At 38.7% G+C, this 21,969-nt stretch overlaps 2 protein-coding genes across 11 annotated transcripts; one reads left to right on the top strand and one right to left on the bottom strand.

Annotated features, from left to right (window-relative positions):
* Window positions 1-469: 469 nt before the first annotated feature.
* Window positions 470-21,637, bottom strand: LOC309704473 (BUB3-interacting and GLEBS motif-containing protein ZNF207-like). 9 transcript variants are annotated; one of them, XM_082529636.1, is made up of 16 exons: window positions 21,499-21,635; window positions 21,098-21,224; window positions 20,869-21,007; window positions 20,609-20,794; window positions 19,145-19,220; window positions 18,993-19,045; window positions 18,694-18,842; window positions 18,406-18,498; window positions 17,308-17,535; window positions 17,029-17,158; window positions 16,645-16,828; window positions 16,311-16,391; window positions 15,733-15,793; window positions 4,372-4,848; window positions 1,213-1,326; window positions 470-888 (listed from the first exon to the last, which is right to left on the bottom strand). In XM_082529636.1, exons 1-11 carry the CDS (start codon window positions 21,537-21,539, stop codon window positions 16,665-16,667), a joined length of 1,386 nt encoding a protein of 461 aa, XP_082385762.1. In that variant the 5' UTR covers window positions 21,540-21,635; the 3' UTR covers window positions 470-888; window positions 1,213-1,326; window positions 4,372-4,848; window positions 15,733-15,793; window positions 16,311-16,391; window positions 16,645-16,664. The 9 variants fall into 9 exon arrangements, with proteins under 9 accessions (XP_082385762.1, XP_082385765.1, XP_082385761.1 ...); XM_082529639.1 differs by having other exon boundaries at window positions 4,372-4,504; window positions 4,746-4,848; window positions 16,311-16,828; XM_082529635.1 differs by having other exon boundaries at window positions 16,311-16,828; window positions 21,499-21,637.
* LOC309704471 (sterile alpha motif domain-containing protein 9-like) lies at window positions 4,541-13,417 on the top strand. 2 transcript variants are annotated; one of them, XM_082529628.1, is made up of 4 exons: window positions 4,541-4,652; window positions 4,942-4,997; window positions 5,090-5,126; window positions 8,731-13,417. In XM_082529628.1, the coding sequence occupies exons 3-4, from the start codon at window positions 5,102-5,104 to the stop codon at window positions 13,353-13,355; spliced, it is 4,650 nt and encodes a 1,549-aa protein (XP_082385754.1). In that variant the 5' UTR covers window positions 4,541-4,652; window positions 4,942-4,997; window positions 5,090-5,101; the 3' UTR covers window positions 13,356-13,417. The 2 variants fall into 2 exon arrangements, with proteins under 2 accessions (XP_082385754.1, XP_082385755.1); XM_082529629.1 differs by having other exon boundaries at window positions 4,554-4,652; window positions 4,939-4,997.
* Window positions 21,638-21,969: the final 332 nt, after the last annotated feature.

Here is a 21,969-nt window from a genome sequence, read left to right on the forward strand (position 1 = left end):
ATGCAGCATTTATTCTACATTTAAAGATACAATGAAGTGGGTTTAATATGGAGTGAATTACACTGCACTTAGTCCGCCTTCTCTTAAATTACAAGCATACTCATCCACGTGAAAAATTATCTGTAAGTCTGCACTATTACAGTTTTACACATTTAAAGTCAATTTAAAGTCATTAGTTTAACTTTCTGACACATGGAGAGGTGAGTATCATGAAACCAGAGCCACACCTGACAACATAAATAAATAAAATTCAGGGTTAACAGAGGTTTAATGGATAAGTGGGGAAAAGACAAAAGGATGAACAAAAAAAACATTGACATGTAGTTGTTGCAGTTTGCTAATGGCTGTAAAATATGCCTCACTTCTTTGTTAAAGAATTATTTCATTTTCTTTATGTTACGTCCCCAGGCTGGTCTGGGGGGTTTGAAGGGACTAACAGAGGTAAATAGTGAAGTAGGAGCCAAGATGGTAATTTTAAAAGGTTTATTTCATGCTAGCATTGAAATTCTGGTTCAGAATGAGGGTTAACTTCAGGGAGAGCCAAGGCCAACATAACAAACAAAACATTCCTGATATGAAAATAAAAGAAACTTACCTAACTCCAAAGAAAACAAAATATACAACCTATAACCATAACCTACCTAACAACACATAAACAGGAGAAAGCAGGGTGTCAAAACAAAAGGCAGCTCTCCCCGACAGGCAGTGTGAACATGAAAACACAAAAGCACATACAAGTCAAGAGGCATGCAAGCCTGCACGGGTACGGCAATCAAAATGGCCAGAGGGCCCAGAAACACAGCTCCACAAGCCTTTAGTAGTGCTTTGCTGATTGACAAATAGCTGGATTCTGTGAGCAGCATCCAATCAGGACAGAGGAGGTGGAGCCTAGACAAAACATAAGGAGTTAGTTGAAAGAAGAAAACCAACATCCTCCTGGGGGATGTAACATTTTGTTTAATTAATCCTCTGAAGAAAAACAACAAAAGAAACAAAAAAGAAAAACAAAGTACAACCACTTATACCTAGAACTACTGGGATATACTAGTTTTAGGTATAAGTTGTAAAAAGTAGTAAAAACTTGTCAGTGATCAACACATCATTACCAGGAGCTGAATAAGTTGTTGGCATATTACACTGAAATGGTGTTTGCTTGCTAGTCTGGGCACTTTATGATTTAATGATTTTCAGAGCCTTTTCTCCCTCTCTTACCTGGCATGGTGAAGATTTAAAGGTGTTATGATCCGAATGAGTGTCTGGTGTTTTTCAGCTTAGTCCCTGTTTTCCTGTGTCCATCCGTGAAGGTTCCACATCTGCATTTTCCACCTGTAACCCATCAACGGCAATCAGCAGGATGACATTTAAGACCAACTCAGCCTTCCGTTCATCACCTGTTCATCAGCTACCTCATGGTGGTAACAGGCCTTCATGTGTCATGAATTATCTGCTGGTCATTCCATGTACACCAGCAGCCCTGCTGTGATAATAGGGGCCCTGTGTAAAATACACACATACACCTTTAACTAACCATCCTCTCTGAGATTGATTTGAGGAGGCGTATGTTATTTTTGTGAGATATGTCAAAATGCTCCCAAACTGCTGATGTTTTTTTTGCCTTTTTGGTGGTTCCATGATGTGCTTATCATGTAGTTGCAAACTCATGATGATCGTCACCATTGAACAAACAGCTCTTTATTACAGCCAACTCTCTAACAAGAGGATACCTGAGGTTCAATTTCTTGCTTAGTTTCTATTACTGCAGTTTCGTTTTTAGTAGTGCCTAATCCCATCTATGTCTACAGTCAAAATAGACACGCCCAGGATCACAAAAACGAGAGTAGCCAAAGCAGTTGTTTCTGCAGCACAAACCCATAGCTGCATTTGGTCCAGGAAGCGGGGTGTTAAACTCTGCTGATCAGATTAGGTAAGTACATCTGTAATGTCAGCATATATGCGTATTCGTATTCACTATCGGTGGGTTAAAAAATTATTTCCTGATTCAAAATGATTTTAGTTTTAATAATGCGATCGCGATTCATTAAATCCTTTAAATATAAATGTATTTTGCCAGAAACGCTAGAATCTCAGGTTAAAGGTCAGAAAACAGCAAAAACAGCAAACTTAATGAAAGATTAAAGAGCAGGTAAACGGATTCCGCAAAAAGATGTCAACAAAAAGCGCGGACCATCCCGTTCACCCAACGGCACGTACGCGGACATGCCGTTGCTGAAAGCCGACATCTCACAGACTGGAAAATAACTTTCTGTCCACCATTTTTGTGACTAAGTCTCTCTTCTGGATGACTGTTGTTGTAATTTGGTAATGTATAGATAAAACTGAATTGAAACTTCTGCTTACTAAGTGGTCCTCTCATGGGCAGTGTGCAATCACACAAAAGAACAACTTAAATTTCACCATAATTGTTACTGGAGAAAAGGCAGTTTGGAAATTTAAATGATGAAAAAATTGTATAAAATAAATAATTTTTAAAATTTCACAGTGTGAAAAAAAATATTACAACATACTAATAAATGTATAAAACCACAAAACAAATTGAATGAAAACACTTCTTGTTAAGCATTTCAACTCTCTAACAAGAGAATACTTAAGTTTCAATTTCTTGCTTAGTTTCTATTACTGCACTTCCATTTGTAGTCCTATCTATGTCTACAGTCAAAATAGACACCCCAGGATCACAAACACAGGAGTGGCTAAAGCAGTGCTTTGTGCAGCACAAACCCACAACTGCACAAATCTCAAAAAACTATTTTAACATTTGCCAAACAGCTTAAACAGCAAACTTAATTAAAGAGTAAAGAGCAGGTAAATGGTTCAAAGATCAAAACTACACTTCACATTTGAAAAACAACGTCATTAATTCCCTCTTACTTTTGCTATTTTCCTTCCACCATGATAAAATCACACTTCCTGCTCAGCTCTTTCTCTCTCAGTGTACTTCAAGAACAGTTTCCCATCAAAAACCTCAATTTGTTTGCATTATTCACTTGCTTATTAAGCACCAGTCTACCATTGTTCACAGCACTGTTGGCAGCTGTTTGTTTTTTTTCCCCAAAATGACCTACGAAAAAAAGCCTAATTTCTGTTGTTCAATACAGAAGAAATGTAAACTTTTGCAAATTATGCCATATTGCAAAACACTTAGCTGTGTCTCTAATAAAACCTCTGTAACTTTGCTCTGCTTCACTTCAGCAGTATCAGGTAATGTTCATATGTTTACTCATGGTTTTCTTCAGTTTTTGAGCTACTGCTGAATAATCATAAGGTGATTATCTGCTCTAAATCCATTACTGGAGAAAGCAATTTTTTGAACTTAACCTGTATAATATAATTTGATGCATGAACAGAGAAACTGATCATTTATGAGGAAACATGCAGGGTGGATGGGTGGGTCTGGCAGACTAGTATATATTCAAGTAAATGATTAACATGTTGAACCGAATAACAGTGTTCAGAAATTCAGACTACAGACATAATTTATTCTTTTAGCACTGTTTAAACTGGATTGTTTAAATGAATTATCTCATCTAAGTACTTACTTGAAAATCACTGCATTGGATACAAGACCATGTGTACTGAAGGAAAAATAATTGCATTCATATGAAGGAAATTAATTTATTTCAGTACAGTAACAGACACCATGTGCTATTTATCCTTTATGCTTGTCTGAGACCATTAAAAGCCTCACAACAACTACATAATCTAGCAAACAGTTTAATTTATGGTCAATAAAACTGAAGACCTACACCAATCAGGTATCGCATTATGACAACCCGCCTAATAATCTGTTGGTCCCCCTTTTGCTTCCAAAACACCCCTGACCTATAGAGGCATGGACTCCAGTAGACCCCTCAAGGTGTGCTGTGGTATCTGGGACCAAGACCAAGAATTAAGAACAGATTCTTTAAGTCCTGCACGTTTAAGGTTGGGGCTTTATTGATTGTACTTGTTTGTTCAACATGTCCCACAGATACTAGTCTATGGGAATTTTGGAGGCCAAGCCAACATAACAAACTCATTGCTGTGCTCCTCGAACCATTCCTGAACCATTTCTGTGGCAGAGTACATTATACTGCTGAAAGAGGCAACAGCCATGAGAAAACTCCTGTTCCTATGAAAGAGTGAACATGGTCTACAAAAATGCTTAGGTAGGTGTATATTGGTGCCAGGTGTTCCCCAGGTAAGTGACATGCCCACCCATACACGTAGTGTAAAAGAAAATGTGATTTATTAGACCAGGTCATCTTCTTCCATTGATCCATGGTTAGTTCTGATGCTTACATGCACATTGTTGGCACTTTCTCTGTGGTGAACAGGAGTCAGTATGAGCACTGTGAAATGCACTTCACACACCTACACACCCACACAGTTCTTTAATGGCAGATGCCACGTTTATTTTTAGTTTTCATTTGTTGTGACAGGCCGTAGTCTGGACAGCTCCGGTCTCAGCTGATCCCAGCTTCCCCTCCGCTCCTCTCTCCTCTCACTAAAAAAGGGGAAGGAAACTGTCATCAGCCCAAACGCCATGAGCTGTTCTTACCTGCCTCTCCAGCACCGCCCTGTTGAGCTCACTGCACCACTCCTCCCCTGCAGCCGCGCCCGGGACCACACCTCCGCCACAGGCACCCTGACAGGTCTGTGGCTATGTAGCTTCATATGCAACAAACTGAAGCACTGTGTATTCTGACATCCTATCAGAAATAGCGTGAACTTTTTAGCAATCTTACCTACAGTAGTTTGTCTATTCGTCTTGCCAAATGGACCAGCCTTCACTGCCAACATGTACTGGTGAGCCTTGGCCACCCATTACCCTGACCCGTTATGCCTGATCTGTGTATATCAACAAAACTGATTTTTGAATAAATGTAATTTTCAAACATTTTATTTTCAAAACTGAGAGCATGCTGACTTTATCGCCAGCAGAAATACTGAAAGAGGGATGATCAACTATACTGGTGTTCTATAGTCTTGTGAATGTGGTAAGTGTAATCTTCTACTGCACCTGTGCAATTCAAATTATTAGAAAATACAACGTAGTAAATATTAAACTTAATGTTTTTGCTATTCATAGAAACAATCAAAAATGGAAAGAAGCAGCTCAGAAATTGGTGAGTATGAAATGTATATCACAAGACCAGGTTAGAAATAAAGGCCTGATATAGGTAGAAAAGCATAGTTTTTATTTGTATAGCACATTTAAAACCAGAGGTAGCCAAAGTGCTTCACATAATCCAAAAAAACAGTAGTAAAGTACAAAGGCAGATAAGCTAGCAGGTGGGAGGCATTGATTAACCATGCATACAAGTATACAAGTAAGCAAGACTTAACCATAGAAAACAATAAAACAATATAAGCAAAAGAGAGGAAAGGGGAGGGCAAGAAAGTACACTTAAAAGGCATGCTCTAGGAGGCCGGGAAGGCTAAGCTAAAAAGGTAGGTTTTCAATCGAGACAAAATTCAATCGAGAATTTTGGTCATCAGATTGTTAGATTGTTGTCTTAAAGAAGACAAACAGGAATGAGTCCAATAATCTCCACTTAAAGACTTGACTTCTGAAATGCTCCTACTGTATCGTGATGCTGTGCAAAAGATAGAACAAAACAGTGTTAAAGGCACAGTTTCACATTCTCAGGGCGATCCAGAGCAGAGCACTGCTTCTTAAATGTGCTGCATTGCATCTGGTAGATTTGCAATCACAGTTTTGAGTGTGTGCGATCAATTCAGGCAGTCACATTTAAATGCTGGCAGTCAGTACGTGAAATTGGTCGCAAAGAGACATGTGATTCTACACTTCCTTTCAATTCCTTTAATTACTAGCAAGCTGGCGCGGTCATTCGTAGTTTGCATGAAAGATGTCAGCTTGTCTGCAAACAGTCGCAAACTTCTTGCTGAACAGCAGTAAAACTGTGAAAGTGTAAGCAGAGAATATTATCTTGAAAGTAAAAGCTGTGCTCTGAACCTTTCACGGGTGGTGGTATGTTGTTCAAGTAGAGGGCAAACAAGAGAAAAACACCCAGGTGCAATTACACATCTGATATGGGTTTCAAGATTAGTCATATCAGCAGAGTGCCATGTTCCACTCTGAATATAGAATAGGTGAGTGTTGAAAAAGACTGTTCCTTTTCTGGCTTTAGTCTCACAATAGCGTGGAGAAATTTCTCCGGCACCTCGTTCAATTTTGGGAAGCATGATATTATTAAGAGCTTGCTTGCTTGTCTGAATACCTAATTATTTACAGACTGATGATGTTGTGGGCCTATCTACATTTTAACATTGTAAAGATTCCTTCAGTGCAGTTTTTTTAGTGGTTTGCTGGATCTATGATACAAATTAGCATGGCATTTCTTTCTGTTAATAGAATAAGGTAGTTTTGCTAATCACTGTTGAGTGTAATGCATTCATAAGTAATGTATTACTATCAGATTGTACTATATAGCACAATCTCGCGGCCCATGTCACCTCTACTTGCAGCCCGCATAATGACGTTAAGAAATATTTTTAAAAATTATTCACAAAAAAGATTTAAAATGAAGGCAATAGGCAGAGTGTTTCAGGCATAGACCTAAAGAACGTAGCCTCATGGGCTGGGCAGTGCAGTCCGTGCTGCAGGGAGAATGGACTGCCATTTTGTGTCTGTGAGCGCAAGGGAGGGAGAAAAAAAGTTTAAAAAAAATACAAGTTGTCACCAAGTAGAAACGGGAGCTGGAAGCATGTAAATATAATAATAACCACTGCAGCCAAAAAGTGTGCCTGACGAGCCCAGTTGTAAGTAAGCTATTAGGACTCGACTGTACGCTGTGTTCGTGTTTTCCTCCGAAACAATAAGTTCCATTGGAGCAGCCTTTCAACGCCTCTCTCTGTCTCTCACTAGCAAAGTTGACCCACACAACAAAGTAAAGCTAGTTTTCGGCTACGAGCCCGACACGAACCCGATGTATTAGCCAGAGGTTCCTTTACGGTTTTATGCCTTTAAGGTTCGGAGCCGCGGACCAGTTTTATATATGAGATCGCTACAAAAAGTGCAGCCTTACCTAATGTTGTTATAAAACGGCTGTGTGCAGGCAGGAAAAGAACCCAAAGTGAAGACTCCGGAGACAGACGTGAACTCAAAAAAACAGCTTTAATGCTGAACTCAAAGTAACAAACCTCCAAAGTACAAACAATAACGCAGGCAGGGAAAACCAAAACACACCGCATAAGTGAGGGTAGATAAGAGTAGATCGCAACAATGACAAACTGAAACACAGGGCTTAAATACATAGAGGGAGCAATCAGGGAATGGACAACAGGAGGGAAACACAGCTGGGGCAAATCAGAACTGACGAGACAAGGAAGCGTAAACTGAACACACTGAGATAAGACAGAGACCTTCAAAGTAAAACAGGAAACACATAACACAGACTGAACAAAAGACACAGACTCACATGCAGGCACTACAACAGAGGGAACAGAGACGTGGGACCAGGGCAGACACTGACTGGACACGGGGATATAGTGGACAGGGGAGACAGCAACTAAGGATTACACAGAGACAAACCATAAGACATGACTCTAACAAAAACCCAAAGACTAGAAATTATAAATAATATAATAAACTCAAAAACCCTGGGTCAACGACCCAGGCATCCTAACAAATGTCCACCCTACTGTTACTCATTTTATATTAAGATTTAAAAATATAGTCGGTATTGGTATGGCAAGTAACCTTCAGCAAAAGTAATAAATCGCACAGCAATAGTACATTCATGTAGTTGTAAAAAGCATGACAATTTATTAAGTAATCCAAAGTATTCAGAATATGTTACTCTCATTGAGTAATGTAACGGAATACGTTACAAAATACATTTTGGGGCATGTATTCTGTTATCTGTAGTGGAATACATTTTAAAAGTAACCTTCCCAACACTGCAGATATAATAGTTAATTGCGTTACAAGGGCTCTTTAGTTATCTGTACAGAAAGAAAACATTTTTTTCCCTGTGCACTTGTTACAATCAGCTGATGTTAGTTTGCAAGTAAGTGGGAGGAAAATGTTTGCGTGGTCTACAACCTTTTACGAGTGGAGATATGAATATTACTCTTATTTTTATTGCACAAATGAAAAAGAGAATAGAGGTAAAGTGCAAATTGTATTCAAGACAAAAACAACTGCCAACACATGTGAAGCTCTTTACAAACATCTGCACAGACAACATGCTGGTATAAAGCTAGCCAAGAAAAGAGAGTGATATTAAAGCTGAGTGTATGTACAAAATGTGAGTCTGTATCCTACGAATTTATGTTGTTGACTGACAATTATGTGACAAAGTATTTATACGTACAGTAATACAGTCCATAGGTAATCGACTGTATTACTTTTAAAATTATTTTAAATTCCATCATCAATATATGATATATTACTTTTTTGAATAATAACCTCAACCCTGCCAACAATAAGTAATAAAAAATAATCATCACTGATTGATGTTATTCTATTTTTCAGATTTCTTAAGAATGAGCACAATGCTATTATCTAAATCTATTATATGTAAAAAAAATAAAAAAAATTCTACCAACCACATTTAAAGCTTAGTATAGTATAACATTATTTCAAATTGTTTTACAAGAAGACACTGATGGGAGTAATCATTATAACCTTTATTATTTTATGATTAACCTATATTTAACTAACTTAATTTAAATAACACAACTGATTTTAAAATTTTGTTTCAGAGTGGCGTGAGCTTCCATATGACAGCTGGACAGAATCTCATGTTAGTTCCTGGCTGAAATCCATTGGAATAAAAGAATTGTACATAGGAAAAATGATGGAGGAGGAAGTGACAGGACCAGTTCTCACAACTGTAGACCGGGATTTCCTCAACAAAACAATTGGAATGAAAAGTGGCCAAATTGAACACCTACTGAAGAAACGAGATGAACTTTTAATACCGGAACAGCAGAAAATAAAAAAGACAAGCGATTCATCTGGCAAGAGTAGAGATGGCAAAAAGGAAGCTGTTAAAGATGTAGAACAAGAACCAAAGCTTTCATCACAAGAACTATGTGACGGAGCAAAGGATAAAAATATTCCTACAGAGAGCAATGATAACATATCCACTACAGAAGTGGTTTCCTGTGACTATCGTAAATTTGACCAGGATGAAAAGGACTTCAGGTACGTGAAACATCATGTGCTTCCTCCTGAGACAGGGACTGAAAACATGATGGTTCCATGCCATGAATATAAGTCGCTTGAGATTGCATACAAACTAGACTCAAAGAGGTTACAAGTAAAAGTAGCCAGTGAAGTGTTAAGATTTGCATGCGCATGCATGAATATGAGAGCAAATGGGACAATTCACTTTGGCATCATGGATAAAGTCAAAGGAACTCACAAACATGGAGAAATCATCGGGATACCTGCAAACAATCGAGAAGACTTTGTGGATGCATTAGACTACATTGAAAGGTGCTTCAAAGGGTCAAATCAACAAAGTGATGCCAGGAGTTGTATAAGGCACCCGCGATTCATTGAGGTGCTTGACAAGGAAAGTAGTGGGAACACATGGGTCATTGAATATGACATTGTCCCAAAAGCAAGCATTGTAAAAGATAAGCTTTACTATGTTGGTGTTCCTAAATTCTCTGAAAAAGACAACAAAGTCAAATGTGAAGAGAAAATTCCCTATTACAGAGTTGGAGCAAACACACCACGTGTACCTGAAGACGACCTTGTTCCTTTCATTCAAGGACTGAGAGAAAAAGACCAACAGAGAGAGGAGGCAGAATCTACAAGCAATGAAACAACTCTGGACTTTGGCGAGGATCAAAAGAGGAAACTTGCTATCCTCCTAACATGTGGGAAAAAGCACATGGACAACTCTCTGTTTTACATTGTTGTAACAAACAAATTTCAACCAGCGCATCTTGACAACATAAGCTTCTTAGTTCACATGAATTTATTCTGTGTGTTTGACTTTGACCCAGATTCAAAAACATCTGGTCTTTGTGGAAAATACAAGAAACAGAAAGCAGTAAACCTTCACTTTTTTGATGACTATGCAAAAGACAAGAGAATTGATGACATCAAAAAGTCTTTACAACTTCCTGAGAGAATAAGTTGGATTTTCTGCAATGGAAGAAACAACTTCCCAGGTGGAGAACAACCCTGTGATGGGAAAACTTGGATCAAAACAAGAAAAAGGAAACTGAAAAAAGCAGTGTCACTCATCTGCAATGACATCCTTTCCAGACGTTCATTTGTTGTCCTTTTCCTGCTCATGTCCGATGTTGAACAGCCACTTGTTGAGACTTTCCATGAATTCTACTCAGAAATGAGCGGACATGAATTTTTGGCAGTCATATCAGAGTCAAAGGAAAACTACAAGAAGTGGTCAAGTCTTGCCCAGGTGTCTTGCCCGATTTCTGATCTCAAAGAAATCAGCATTGTTGAAATGCCACTGAGTCACGTGGATGCCACAGTTCAAAGCATTCAACTATTGAAAAATCAATCCACAAGGACATTACCAGTCCCAAATGGAGGCCTGTGCTTCCTAAAGTCAGTTGAAGAGGCTATGCTAGATTCTTTGGAAATCATCAGTGTTGATCAGTGCAATGATACAAAACTAGAGATCATGAGTGAGGAGGAAATCCAACAAACTGAGAGCTACTTCTATCGAGGTGGAAAGATCAACTGGATCAACTTCTGGCTTGCTGATAAACACAAGTGTGGGGTGATTATAGAGAGGGATGCCTACAAAGAAGCAAATACCATTCTAGAAAATATAGTACATCGTCCCAAAGCCATACGCCCCATAGAGAGTGTGAACATATACCATCATCCAGGTAGTGGTGGAAGTACAGTAGCACGGCAGATCCTTTGGAGGTGGAGAAATAAAGTGCGATGTGCAGTTGTTAAGCAGGGTAAGGAAATCACAACTGTGTGTGAACATGCAGTGAAACTGAGGGAACATGATGAAAACGACAAAAATATCTGTCTCCCAGTGCTCCTCCTGCTAGAGGACCACAATCCAGATTACATCAATGACCTCAGAGGGCACCTTGGAAATGTTATTGCAACTAAAAAGATAAGTTCCTCTGTGTTGTGCTTTATCCTGCTCATCTGCAACCGGTCAAACGATCCAGAAAGTATGTGCAGAGCATCATTATCTCAAACAGTAGCAGTCACTCACAAGCTGTCTGCAGAAGAGAAGCCCTTGTTCTCAAAAAAGCTTGAGCAACTCAAAATGCAATTTGAACCTGACTTCATCCTCACATTCGTACTGATGACTGAAGGGTACGAGCGAAGCTACATTAAAGACTTTGTAAAAAATCTTCTAGATAAAATCGATCATTCAACACCCACAACTCGTCTCATCAGATTCGTGGCTCTCTTGAATTGCTACGTAAAAGATTCATACATATCTGTGTCACACTGTGAAGCATTACTCGGCATTGCAACATATATGGATAGAAATCAGTACCATGCCTTTGTGGATCATCTAAGTGATGAAGCCAGGCTCATTTTCATCCACCTTAACCAAAGTTCAACACACATCCCATCGATACGAATTATTCATCCACTGGTGGCAAAAGAAATTCTGAGTCAGCTGTCTGCTAATTTGCCTCAGAGTGATATTGCCATGGATCTCATCAGTGATAAGGTACTGATCAATCACAGGTTTGACAGAGATGAATTTCTGAGGTTTATCAGAGCTCTTTTCATTAGACGCAACAAGAAGAGCAGAGGAGATCCTAAAGACACAACTTTTTCACCCCTTATTGAGCATGTCCGTGATGTTGATAAAGGGGGTGTTCAGAAAGCTGTTGATCTTATGAAAGCTGCTTACATAGCTTTAGGAAAAGATGCATGTGTAGCACAACAGCTTGCTCGGCTGCTTTACACTCATAATAGATTTGAAGAGGCTCTTGAATGGGCCAAAGAAGCAAAATCTCTTGCACCACATGATACATTTATCCTTGACACACTGGGACAAGTGTATAAGTGGTGGTTTTATCACTTGTATGATACCCTTGAAGAAAAAGAGCCATCCCCTGAAACGGGAATTGAAATCATAAGCACAGCAGTCAAAGGAATCTCTGCCTTTCGGGCTTCTGAAAAAACACCTAAAAAAGAGACTGTCAACCTTAACAATTCATACTATGGGGAAGTAGATGTTGGCTGCAGGCTCCTAAAATTCCTGTCAGGAGTAGATGTTTTTTCAAACACTACTGGAAAATCAGAGCTGATGCAGTACCTGCTGACAGACTACATACCAGCAGAGGTCAAAACACCCTGGCAGAAGTTTCATCAACAGTTGAAAGGCTTACAGAGGAGCTTGAGCCAAGCACTTGAGTGCATTTCTGAGGAACTCAGCTATTTTCAAACTGACATTAGTGAAGAGGATGAAGAGCTTGATGCAAGAGATCCAGAGCAAGTGCACAATCCAAGAGAGTGGCTGACAAGAAAGAGTGCTGTATATGCTGAATTTTTTTGTCTTACACCAGATGAGAGTGATCAAGCAACAGAAAGCAATGACATTGACATGGCTGGTCCGGTTGAAAAGCTTTCTCCATTCCAAAGACAGATGAGGGCCTACAAGCTTGGTGGAGGAAATGTTACATCTATCATCTCACTACTTTATGACAAGAAACCAGAGAGGGCAGGAAAAAAACTTGAGAAAATCTTTAGCCTGTACCCAGAAAACCTGATGTGGAATGATCTTGATCCAACAGAACTCACAAACTTCATCTTTTGTCAGATAGCTCTCAACTGTATTCTACCTGGTTCCTCAAAGCTTCTGTCTCTTCAAAAGCTACAAAAATTCAGCAAGAGATTTGTGACAAAAGGGAAACACATGTCATCAGCAAGCGCTCTGTTCCTTCTCTCCCTTCTGTTTTGGCCTGAGACAAGTGATGAAGTAAGTTCTGATGGTGCTCAGACCCTTTTCTCAGCCATCGATGCCCTTCAGAGACTTTGTGAGCAAAAGATCCAACAAAGGTCTCAGAGGAAAAGCAGGATTGTGACACACTTCTTTCTGGCAAAGGCAAGAGGTCTTAACAAGATTGTTCACAGAAGTGCTATTGAAAAGGAGATTAAAGGCACTCTAAGTGAAAGAAAACTAAAATGGCTGGGAGGAGAAGTATGGAAAACAAAACAAGTTGTGCAACTTCTCAAACGGGTTGAAGGGTGGACAGAAAATGAAACCTTGTTTGTGAGATGTGGAAGCAGTGGCAAGATCAGAGTAGTTCCTCGGTATAGTGCCTCCCTGCCTCACGGAAACGAAAAAGTCAACTTCTACTTGGGCTTTTCATTTGATGGTGTAGTTGCCTGTGACATCCAAGTGATGGACTAATGTCTTCAGTGTAAATCTCCAATAAGTAATAAGTAATAGTAAATGTAGTTCACATGACCTTGACCTATAAAGAGTTACAGAGACCATTTGTTGATTTTACAAATTTAATAAGGCCAGTGTGAAACATGAGTTATTTCTTTCTGAGTTTGTTATTGTTTCAGTTCCAAATACCTTTTTTTTGCATGTACCACTGATCTTTATAATTATGAAAACTGTAACACATATTAATGCAGCATTGTGTGCATATAACTCCTTACTGGGATGGATATATGGAGTTAAACTTGTACTGTTCTAACAGTAGTTCAGATCGGTAATTACATATGATTCACGTTTGTGTTGACTTGTCTGTACTGAATACCAATGTTGTTTCTTTACTTGTAAAATTGTGATGTTGTATTTGCTCACAAAAATGTCTTGAAAAAGAGTTTTTAATCCTAATTACATTTTACTTGGATAAATAAAGGATAACAAAAATAAAAAGAAGAATGTTCAAAAAGTCAGAGTTTAAAAAAAACATGCAAAAAAAGAATAAGAATCACTGTAAATAATTTCTGAAACTATTTTTTAACAGCGTTTACATTTGGAAAAATGTTAAACATTGTGTTTTTCTGTGGTTAGCATATTTTTTTTAAATGATCTTTGAATGGTGAAACAAAGTGTGCCTCATTTCTAGAAAAAAAAAAGGATATTCTTGAGAGACTGCAAATGTGTTCTGAGATAATTTTAATGTGGGACAATACAGTTCTTGTACAGACGTTCATGTAAATACAGACTGCTTTCCCACAAGCATTGCTTTTTCTACTTGACAATGTTTGATGATAGTACTTTCTTAACTTACTGTTTGTATTCATTTTGTGTTTGTATCATGAAATGTAGAAATGTTATTTGCATTTACATTTATTTAGTGAAAACCTCAGTGTTCAACATCCAGTGCAGAAAAAATAAAAGTTAAATAAAGTTAAATACATCAGAAGTTATGAATTGGTTTATTTAAATTGAGACATTTTACATTGAAAGTTTTAGGTTGAAAACTGAAGCAAAGTACATTATTTCATAAATATGAGCCAATTAATTTTCTTTCATGGAATGGTATACTTCAAGAAGTAAACAGTTTACAGAATTAAAAATAATAATAATAAGACTATACTTACCAATAACGTCTGCCTGAATGACATCTGTATATTGCTGAAATCATTTTCAAATGCTCACTAGCATTTATTAGTAGTAGTGAAAAACAATTGCAGCACACTAATATAAAATTCCTTTCAGATTTATGAAGGATGCAGTTTTTTCAGACGATTGTGTCAGACATAAAAAAAAATGCCATACCAAATACAATTTGACGAACATCATCAATCAATTATAGTTGTGGTACTTACTGCTTTAACTAACCCATTACTGGCAGAGATTCTCCTTTAAGTAAATAGTTCAATTCAAATGATCAAATGAGGAAAGCTAATAAAACAAACAGGATTAAGTAGTAAAGCCATTTTAAAGCCATGTGAAAAGTAGTTTGTTCATTCAAACATCCTGCCACACATTTTAACTGCAAATGGTGATGCTACTGTAGAACCTTTAGGCCTTGAACATGCCTTTAATAGTCCGTATAATAGTAAAACACATTTGAAAGCTCTATACTTTAAAGACTTTTCAGATGGTCTCACCCACAGAGATCTTCACTGGTCTAAAGATTTCAGAGAAAACTTCTGCCAAGAAGTAATTATCAATTTTAAGTTGGTTAAAAATGAAACTCAAGTTTCATTTTAAAACTTTTTTCTTCTGTGCCTGGCTGTGATGCCATTCTTTGTCAAGAAAGCTGAGGGTGGTTTCCCTCTCTTGCTGATGGAAGCAGCATGGACTGCTTTTATTTTAAAAGCAGCAATGGCAATTTCCCTTTTGAACTATAGTGGCAATTGCTTGTTCCATGGTTATGGCTGCACAGGAATACTCATTCTCATAGGTCATTTACTACAGATCCACTTTGTACAACACTTCCACCATGATCAGCTGCCTGATCACATGTGGTTTTCTCTGATCTATTCCACATTATTACACAAAATGTTCAAAAACCCAGGACATGATAACAGAATCAGGATAGTAATACTGAGACTGAGTTTAGTATCCAGGCTTAGGGTTCAGGCAGACTAGCGAAGAGCTTGACCAGTAAATGGAGGACAGGGTAGATAGTTTAATGACAAACAATGAAATATTGTTTACGTTTGTTAACATGTTTAAAGAAAAAGATGCCTAAATACAAGAACACAAACAAGGACCTTCACCAAACTTGCTGCAAGTTTGGGGACAATGATATCCAACAGCATGTAAGCTGTGAGGGCCCCTGATAATGAATGAGAAGACAGAAAACAGTGAGACTTGCCTCTGGCTGAAACAGGGCTACACTGAGACAGGGCCTCAGCCAGTTCCCCACAATGGCATTGCTACAGGGAGAAGAAAAATCTGGGTTTTAGCACTACAGCCTTTAATGATCTGGATGCTATGCACCTGTACAATGCTTTCTATCAGTGACATGTACAGAGCATCAGTAAAAGACTGCCTATAGATAAAAGACAATATTTACAAGCATTTTGCATTTCATATACAAGATATCAATGTTTACTGTTCACCTTCATAATAACAGAAGAGCAGTCACAATGCAGTTTATACCAGGAGTACAAACCTGTTGTGACGTCTCAGCCCAGCAACATCCCACAAAAAAATCTAACATTTCATTACAATACAGTTTCACAGTCATACATATACTAATAAATACCTCCTTTATTTAGAGTTAAGGGAGTAATTGTTCATACAAATATCAACACAAAGACAGAGTTAGAGCATGAACAGGTAGTAGAAGCCCTCACCAAACAAAGTTGGGGACACAAGTCCAACAGCACTACGTGCTGTGAAGGCCTCACCGTTTAGCTTAGAACAGAAAGGTATTTACATCAAACTTGCCTTGATAAAGGGTGGGTACTGCCCATGTAACTCCAGCGCCTTCACAACACTACGAACCATATCTACTACACTTCTATACACCTAAACATGAAAAGGAAAAAAAGCCACAAAACAGAGATGGTTTCAATCAGAATCAAATCAAACAGGTCTTTGATAGATGCAATGTAATATTTCCCATGCCATGGGATGTTTACAGCTCCTGTCTTTGCTGTTTATTTAATGTCTCTTCCTCATAGCTCAGTAGCAGAAAATCAGTATACTTTGGTAATATAATACCAATACTGGTTTCTCTACTAGCCGCTGAGGGCATTAGAAAAGGGTTGAGAGTCCAAACCTATTGAAGAGAGGGAGACTTCAGTAGTGGCCTCCAGGAGACATGACAGGGGGTCTCGTGACAATGGTTGGCCGTGGAGGGCCTCCCTGGTACACTGGGGGAACAACAGGAGGGGCCTGAATATACGGAGGTAGTCGCCCAGGTATGTAGCCTGGCATCCCCTGCTGTGGCCCACCATACTGACCTGCAAGGACCAGGCTCATTGGTAAAAACATAATTTTTACTGCAGCCCTTTTAAGACTCTACAAACATTATCTATAGAGCACTTTCTAAAACAATTAAAGCTGAAATAGAGTTAAACATTTTCAAGACTACAAAAAAATGAAGCCAATTAAATTAAATTATTTGGTTTACAGTTGGCCTAAAACTACCAGTAGTGTATACCAGGTATGGGATGCCTCATGCTGTGCTGCTGAGGAGCCATCATGCCACCCACTGACGCTGCAGCACTGGTGGTCTGGCCTTGACGGGGAATACTGCACTGGTACTGGGACAACTGAGCCCGAAACTCTTCCTACGGCACAAAAAAAGCAAATAAAAGTGATTTGACACTTGACATGTGTAGCTCAGCTGGGAGGAAAAAAACAAGAAAAAGATTTGTTTTAAATAAACACATTGCATAACTACTTACTTTAACAAGAGTGTTCCAGCTAGAATACTTACCAGTGAGATATCCTCATCAGGGTGGATCAACTTACTGGTTGCACTGGAGGTGGTGAGCGTGGCAGGCTTACTGGTTACTGTGGAGGGAGGTTTGGAGACCGTACTGCTGCCAGCATTTGGGCTGGCCAAACCGGTGGAGGACTGAGTGTAGGCTGGGAAAGTGGGCTTTGCGAGGTCGGAGGTGGTGGAGGGGGGAGTGTGAGGGGACCCCGACACTGTCTGCTGACTCTGAGGGAAGAGACAGGAAAGCAGGTTAGAGACACTCAGCAGAAAGACCTTTGAATTTCACAGGGGGGTCAATTTTAGTCAAACTCCAAGATTACTGCAATGATATCGATTATTTGGTCCTTTTTAGCCTTGGCATTCATAACGTTCATGAGCAGGAATAAAATGCATTTGTCTGGAACAGCTATAGACAAAAAGTTTAATACTTTGATCTCTTCCTTGTATCCATAATAGATGACAATCAAAAAGTGTTTCTTTCATGTGTTCTTTTTTAAAATGAGAATTTATGACCCTAGATTTTTTTATACTCACTAAACTGTAAATTTACATTTTAAAATTTAAAACACCAAAACAAAACCTTACAGGACAAATTTTGTAAAGCAGCACAAATATCTAATTCATCTGACTAAACAAGCTTTTACCATATTAATGCCAAGCTTATAAGATGGATCTGTAACATTTTACTCCACCATTGTAACATGATAAGAAATCTTTCAAAGTTTGACTAAAATAAAACCAGTTTCTTTAGATCTGCAGAAAAACTAAAAAAAAAAACCGAATAAAGTGCTGAGCATGCTGTCATATTTTGCCCAACAACAGAAGCCCATATATTATACATATCCACATAATTCTTCACTTTAACATTTGATTTTAAGGTGATGAAGCTATTTTTAATATTGAGTGAATGCAGATAAATTAAAAAGCAAATTAAAAAAATAGCTAAACATTTTAATTAAGAAAAAAAGAAGAAAAAACAGCTTTGCAAATGAAAGAGATTCAACCTGCCCGCCACAAGCAAACTATACACAGTTGTGTGCATGCCAGCTGTAAAGCAGCAGGTTGTCAGAGTAAAGAGGGCAGACAGCCTCATACTTGTGAAGTGCTAGGGAACAGAGCTTTAGGGGAAGCGGACTGAGTGTCTGCGCTTGGTGAGGCTTTACTTGTACTTGCAACTTGACCGGCCATCTGTAGCACAGGAAAAAAGTAAAGAAAAGTAAACAGAAAAGTCTTTCAATTAAAAGAATTCCTGGGTAAAGTCTCCTTTTTTAATCAACCCGTGCAAGCTTAGACATCTCTTACTGAAGAAAACTGTAATGTCCTGTCAGAATGCTGAGAGGAGGTGAAAACTGTGCAGCGATAAAAAGGCGTCAAGGGTTTTACCTGCCCAGCACTCGGGAAAAGAGGTTTTGTGACATCAGGTTGCACCGACGGGCCAGCAGGAACTGCAGGTCTGGGCAGCACGCCTGCAGCAGGCGGGAGCTGTGGCATGTGAGTGATGGCTGGACGGGTACCCATTGGAGGAGGAATGCCTGATACCAGCAGAAAAAATTAATTCCATGTGTGCAAACACCTCACTGCAGTAGTGTTACGTAGTATTTAAAAATATTAAAAAGAAATAAATGAAACTGAGTTAGAGAGATCTAAGTGGATCCTGAGGGTGTATGCTAACAAGGCATTACCTGGTGGTACACCGGGCATCATCGGAGGCATCATCCCACCCATTGGGATCATCCTAAATACATAAGAAAACATGATGTTTACAATATACAATATATATAATATATAGGGTTTGACTGATAGAAAGATTTGATTAAGAATGACAAAGATTTACCCTGGAGGCATTCCTGGCATTACAGGGGGCGTCGCTGGAATCATGGGTGGCACACCTGGCATCATCGGGGGAATTCCTGAAGCAAGTAAAAAAATTGTACTTATATCAAAACACACGATCCTGCCACTTCATTATGTGCACCGGGGGAATAAGTCCCAGTGGCCAGAATTGTGGCCAAAGACTCTAGGTCCTGTCTATTGGTTAGCTTTAGAAAATGTGAAGGAGATTTTAAAAAGTCAAAAAAAATTTCACTGTCTAGAAATTTCAGTTTTTTACAGCGTGCTCACAGTAAAAAAATAAATAAATAAAAAGGGGGGAAAAAGAGGGAGAATAAACAAACACATATTCTGTCACATTTAGTTATTACAGTTTAAGTCCAAAGTGTCTGCTGAAAGATTCCTTAATTCACTACAGGAACGTCACTTTATCATGCAAAAATAAATGAGACATGCTGTTAAAATTTCAATGCTTTTTCAAATATTAATAATCTGATGGATTCTGTTTGCAGTTTAACTTCTTTATACTGACAGAAAGGGGAGTTTCACTGATCTACCCCACTTATGATCAAAGTGTGCCGAATGTGGCCTATAATGCAAGTTGAGTTTTCATTGATAAATACAATATATTACGCCCCATTGTGGATCAAATAGTTACTTCAGATGAGACACAGGAGGTCATTCAAATTCATGTAAGAGAGTACCGGTTTAGCTCACAATAGTTACGACTCTGACCCGAGGAATCCCTTTGTCAGTACCCTCGAAGGGATGTGTGTCTATGTAACGTACACCATGTGGTTTACACGTTTTGGCTACAAGCTATGTGTTGCACACATAATGCAATTAGCATCTTTGATGTTTGATACTTTATGTAAACTTACAAAACAACAGGAATGAGGCTCAGTATTTGGGAACCAGCAATTAGATAATTTTGCACCAAGGCGAAAAAACAAAACAAAAAAAAGCATAAATACTATGTTGAACAGCCACATGGGGTCACCATTGAGTCATTCAAACACCAGAGGCCTTTCTCATTTCTCTAATTCGTGCCTTATACACTGTGACGGATGTTTCAAGGATGTTTCAGTTCCTAAAATGCTTTCAGAAGAAAGCGGAGACGAGGCTTCCCAGAAGCTTAAACCTATAAAAAGAGGCGAAGCACACAGCTGGAATACACAAACCACAGTGCAAGGAAGACTCTTTTTTTTTTAGCATGACCACACTTTCTTCCTTTCACTATTTTTGTGACAAAAACAGGTCTATCTTGTGGCACAGCAACTAAAGTAACATTTATGAACACTGTTATAGCTAAAATAATAAAATACATCTCTGTCAAATGCTACACATAAATTACGCTGAGGCTCCTTCCTTGCATCTCAAACTAAGACATGAAAAAGAAAGTAGGACTCCATTACAGTGTTACAACAGTCTTGAACATTGCAGATCAAGTTAAGTATCTGTTCCCCACCTGAGTAGCTGCCTGGTGGTAATGCTGGGGTCCCAGATCCAACAGGAAGCATACCAGGCTGGGTCATAGGGGGGACATAGCCAGCTTGTGGCTGACGTGCAGCAGGCTGCTGAAAGGAGGGACCGGGCTCATCGTCGTCATCATATTCATCAGAGTCATCCTGGTTCTGCTTCTTCTTCTGAGTCTCTGAAAATCAGGATGAGCAGAGTCAGACATGTAGCTTAAAGAGATGGATCCTGAGATTATCGTGGTGTTAATACCTTGGTTCTTCTGCTCTAACATCCTTCTCCTCTCCTCCATGTCTTTCTCTGGAATACCCTCCATGCCGTATATCTCCAGTTCAATATCTATTCTTCCAGGTATTGCATTAGGAACTCCATCAATGGTCTCTTTATGTACCTACACATGTGAAGTGGTACAGCGTGGTAACTTCACTGCACGAAGACACGATTTAGCTTCACTTCACTTGCATTATTATCGTTTCCTCACCTGCATACAGTGGATGGCGAGCCCGGGGCCGGTGTACAGCTTCTTATGACAGATGTGGCACTTGAAGTGTTTGGCTTTCTGATGCTGGATGAGAATCTTTTCATCATCGAAATCTCTGTTACAGTACCTGAGATAACGGCTGAGGAAACTTTGGATGATAAACTCGCTGCACTTCCAGGTGAAAATATCGTTTAGTTACTACAGATATTTTTAATATGTATTTTATTTAGTATCGCTAAAAATAAGCTGAACAGCCACATGCCAAGTAAACAAATAACTGTCATGTTAGCTAAGTGTTGCTTAAGAGCTGCTAATTCACACAACCGTTAGCTGGCAAGACATAGAAACGGGTGCCGACTGGCGTAATATAACAGTATAATGTAAGGTGTGCTAAAGGATACCAACACCAAGGCTTCATCTGCTTTTTCTTCTTCCTGCCCATGATTTTAGCGTTGTCAGTTCACTGCCTGCTAAAAATAAAAACACCTCACAGCGATGGCGTCAGCTCTCCAACATCCCATAACACACTGCGGCCACCTCTGTGATTTAAACAAACACTCACCTTAAAACCTGTTAGGACAAAATAACTATTATTAAAGATTATTAAAGTATTTGACGATACCTGGTTACCTTAAACATATCTGTAGGTTCATATACATGTGATATTTATTTATTTATTTATTTATTTATTTATTTATTTATTTATTTATTTATATCTGTTATTTAAATTATCAGCAGCCTTCTTATGGAATCGTAAACTCTAGAGATAGCTGTGTAGACCAACAGTTTCTGAAATACTCAGACCAACATGTTCAAAGTCACTTCAATCACATTTTTTCCTCATTCTGATGCTCGGTTTGAACTTCAGCAGG

Source organism: Aulonocara stuartgranti (genome assembly GCF_965226115.1).
Source record: "Aulonocara stuartgranti genome assembly, chromosome: 4".
In the NCBI taxonomy this organism is placed as follows: domain Eukaryota; kingdom Metazoa; phylum Chordata; class Actinopteri; order Cichliformes; family Cichlidae; genus Aulonocara; species Aulonocara stuartgranti.

Excerpts from the sequence above, each read along its gene's own strand:
- LOC309704471 (XM_082529628.1), top strand. The coding sequence starts at position 5,102 with ATGGAAAGAAGCAGCTCAGAAATTG. Across the intron at positions 5,127-8,730 it reads AAGAAGCAGCTCAGAAATTG|AGTGGCGTGAGCTTCCATAT; the intron begins GTGAGTATGAAA and ends ATTTTGTTTCAG.
- LOC309704473 (XM_082529635.1), bottom strand. The coding sequence starts at position 21,539 with ATGGGCAGGAAGAAGAAAAAGCAGATGAAGCCTTGGTGTTG. Across the intron at positions 21,008-21,097 it reads TCGCCATCCACTGTATGCAG|GTACATAAAGAGACCATTGA; the intron begins GTGAGGAAACGA and ends TCACATGTGTAG. Across the intron at positions 17,159-17,307 it reads CTGATGAGGATATCTCACTG|GAAGAGTTTCGGGCTCAGTT; the intron begins GTAAGTATTCTA and ends TTTGTGCCGTAG.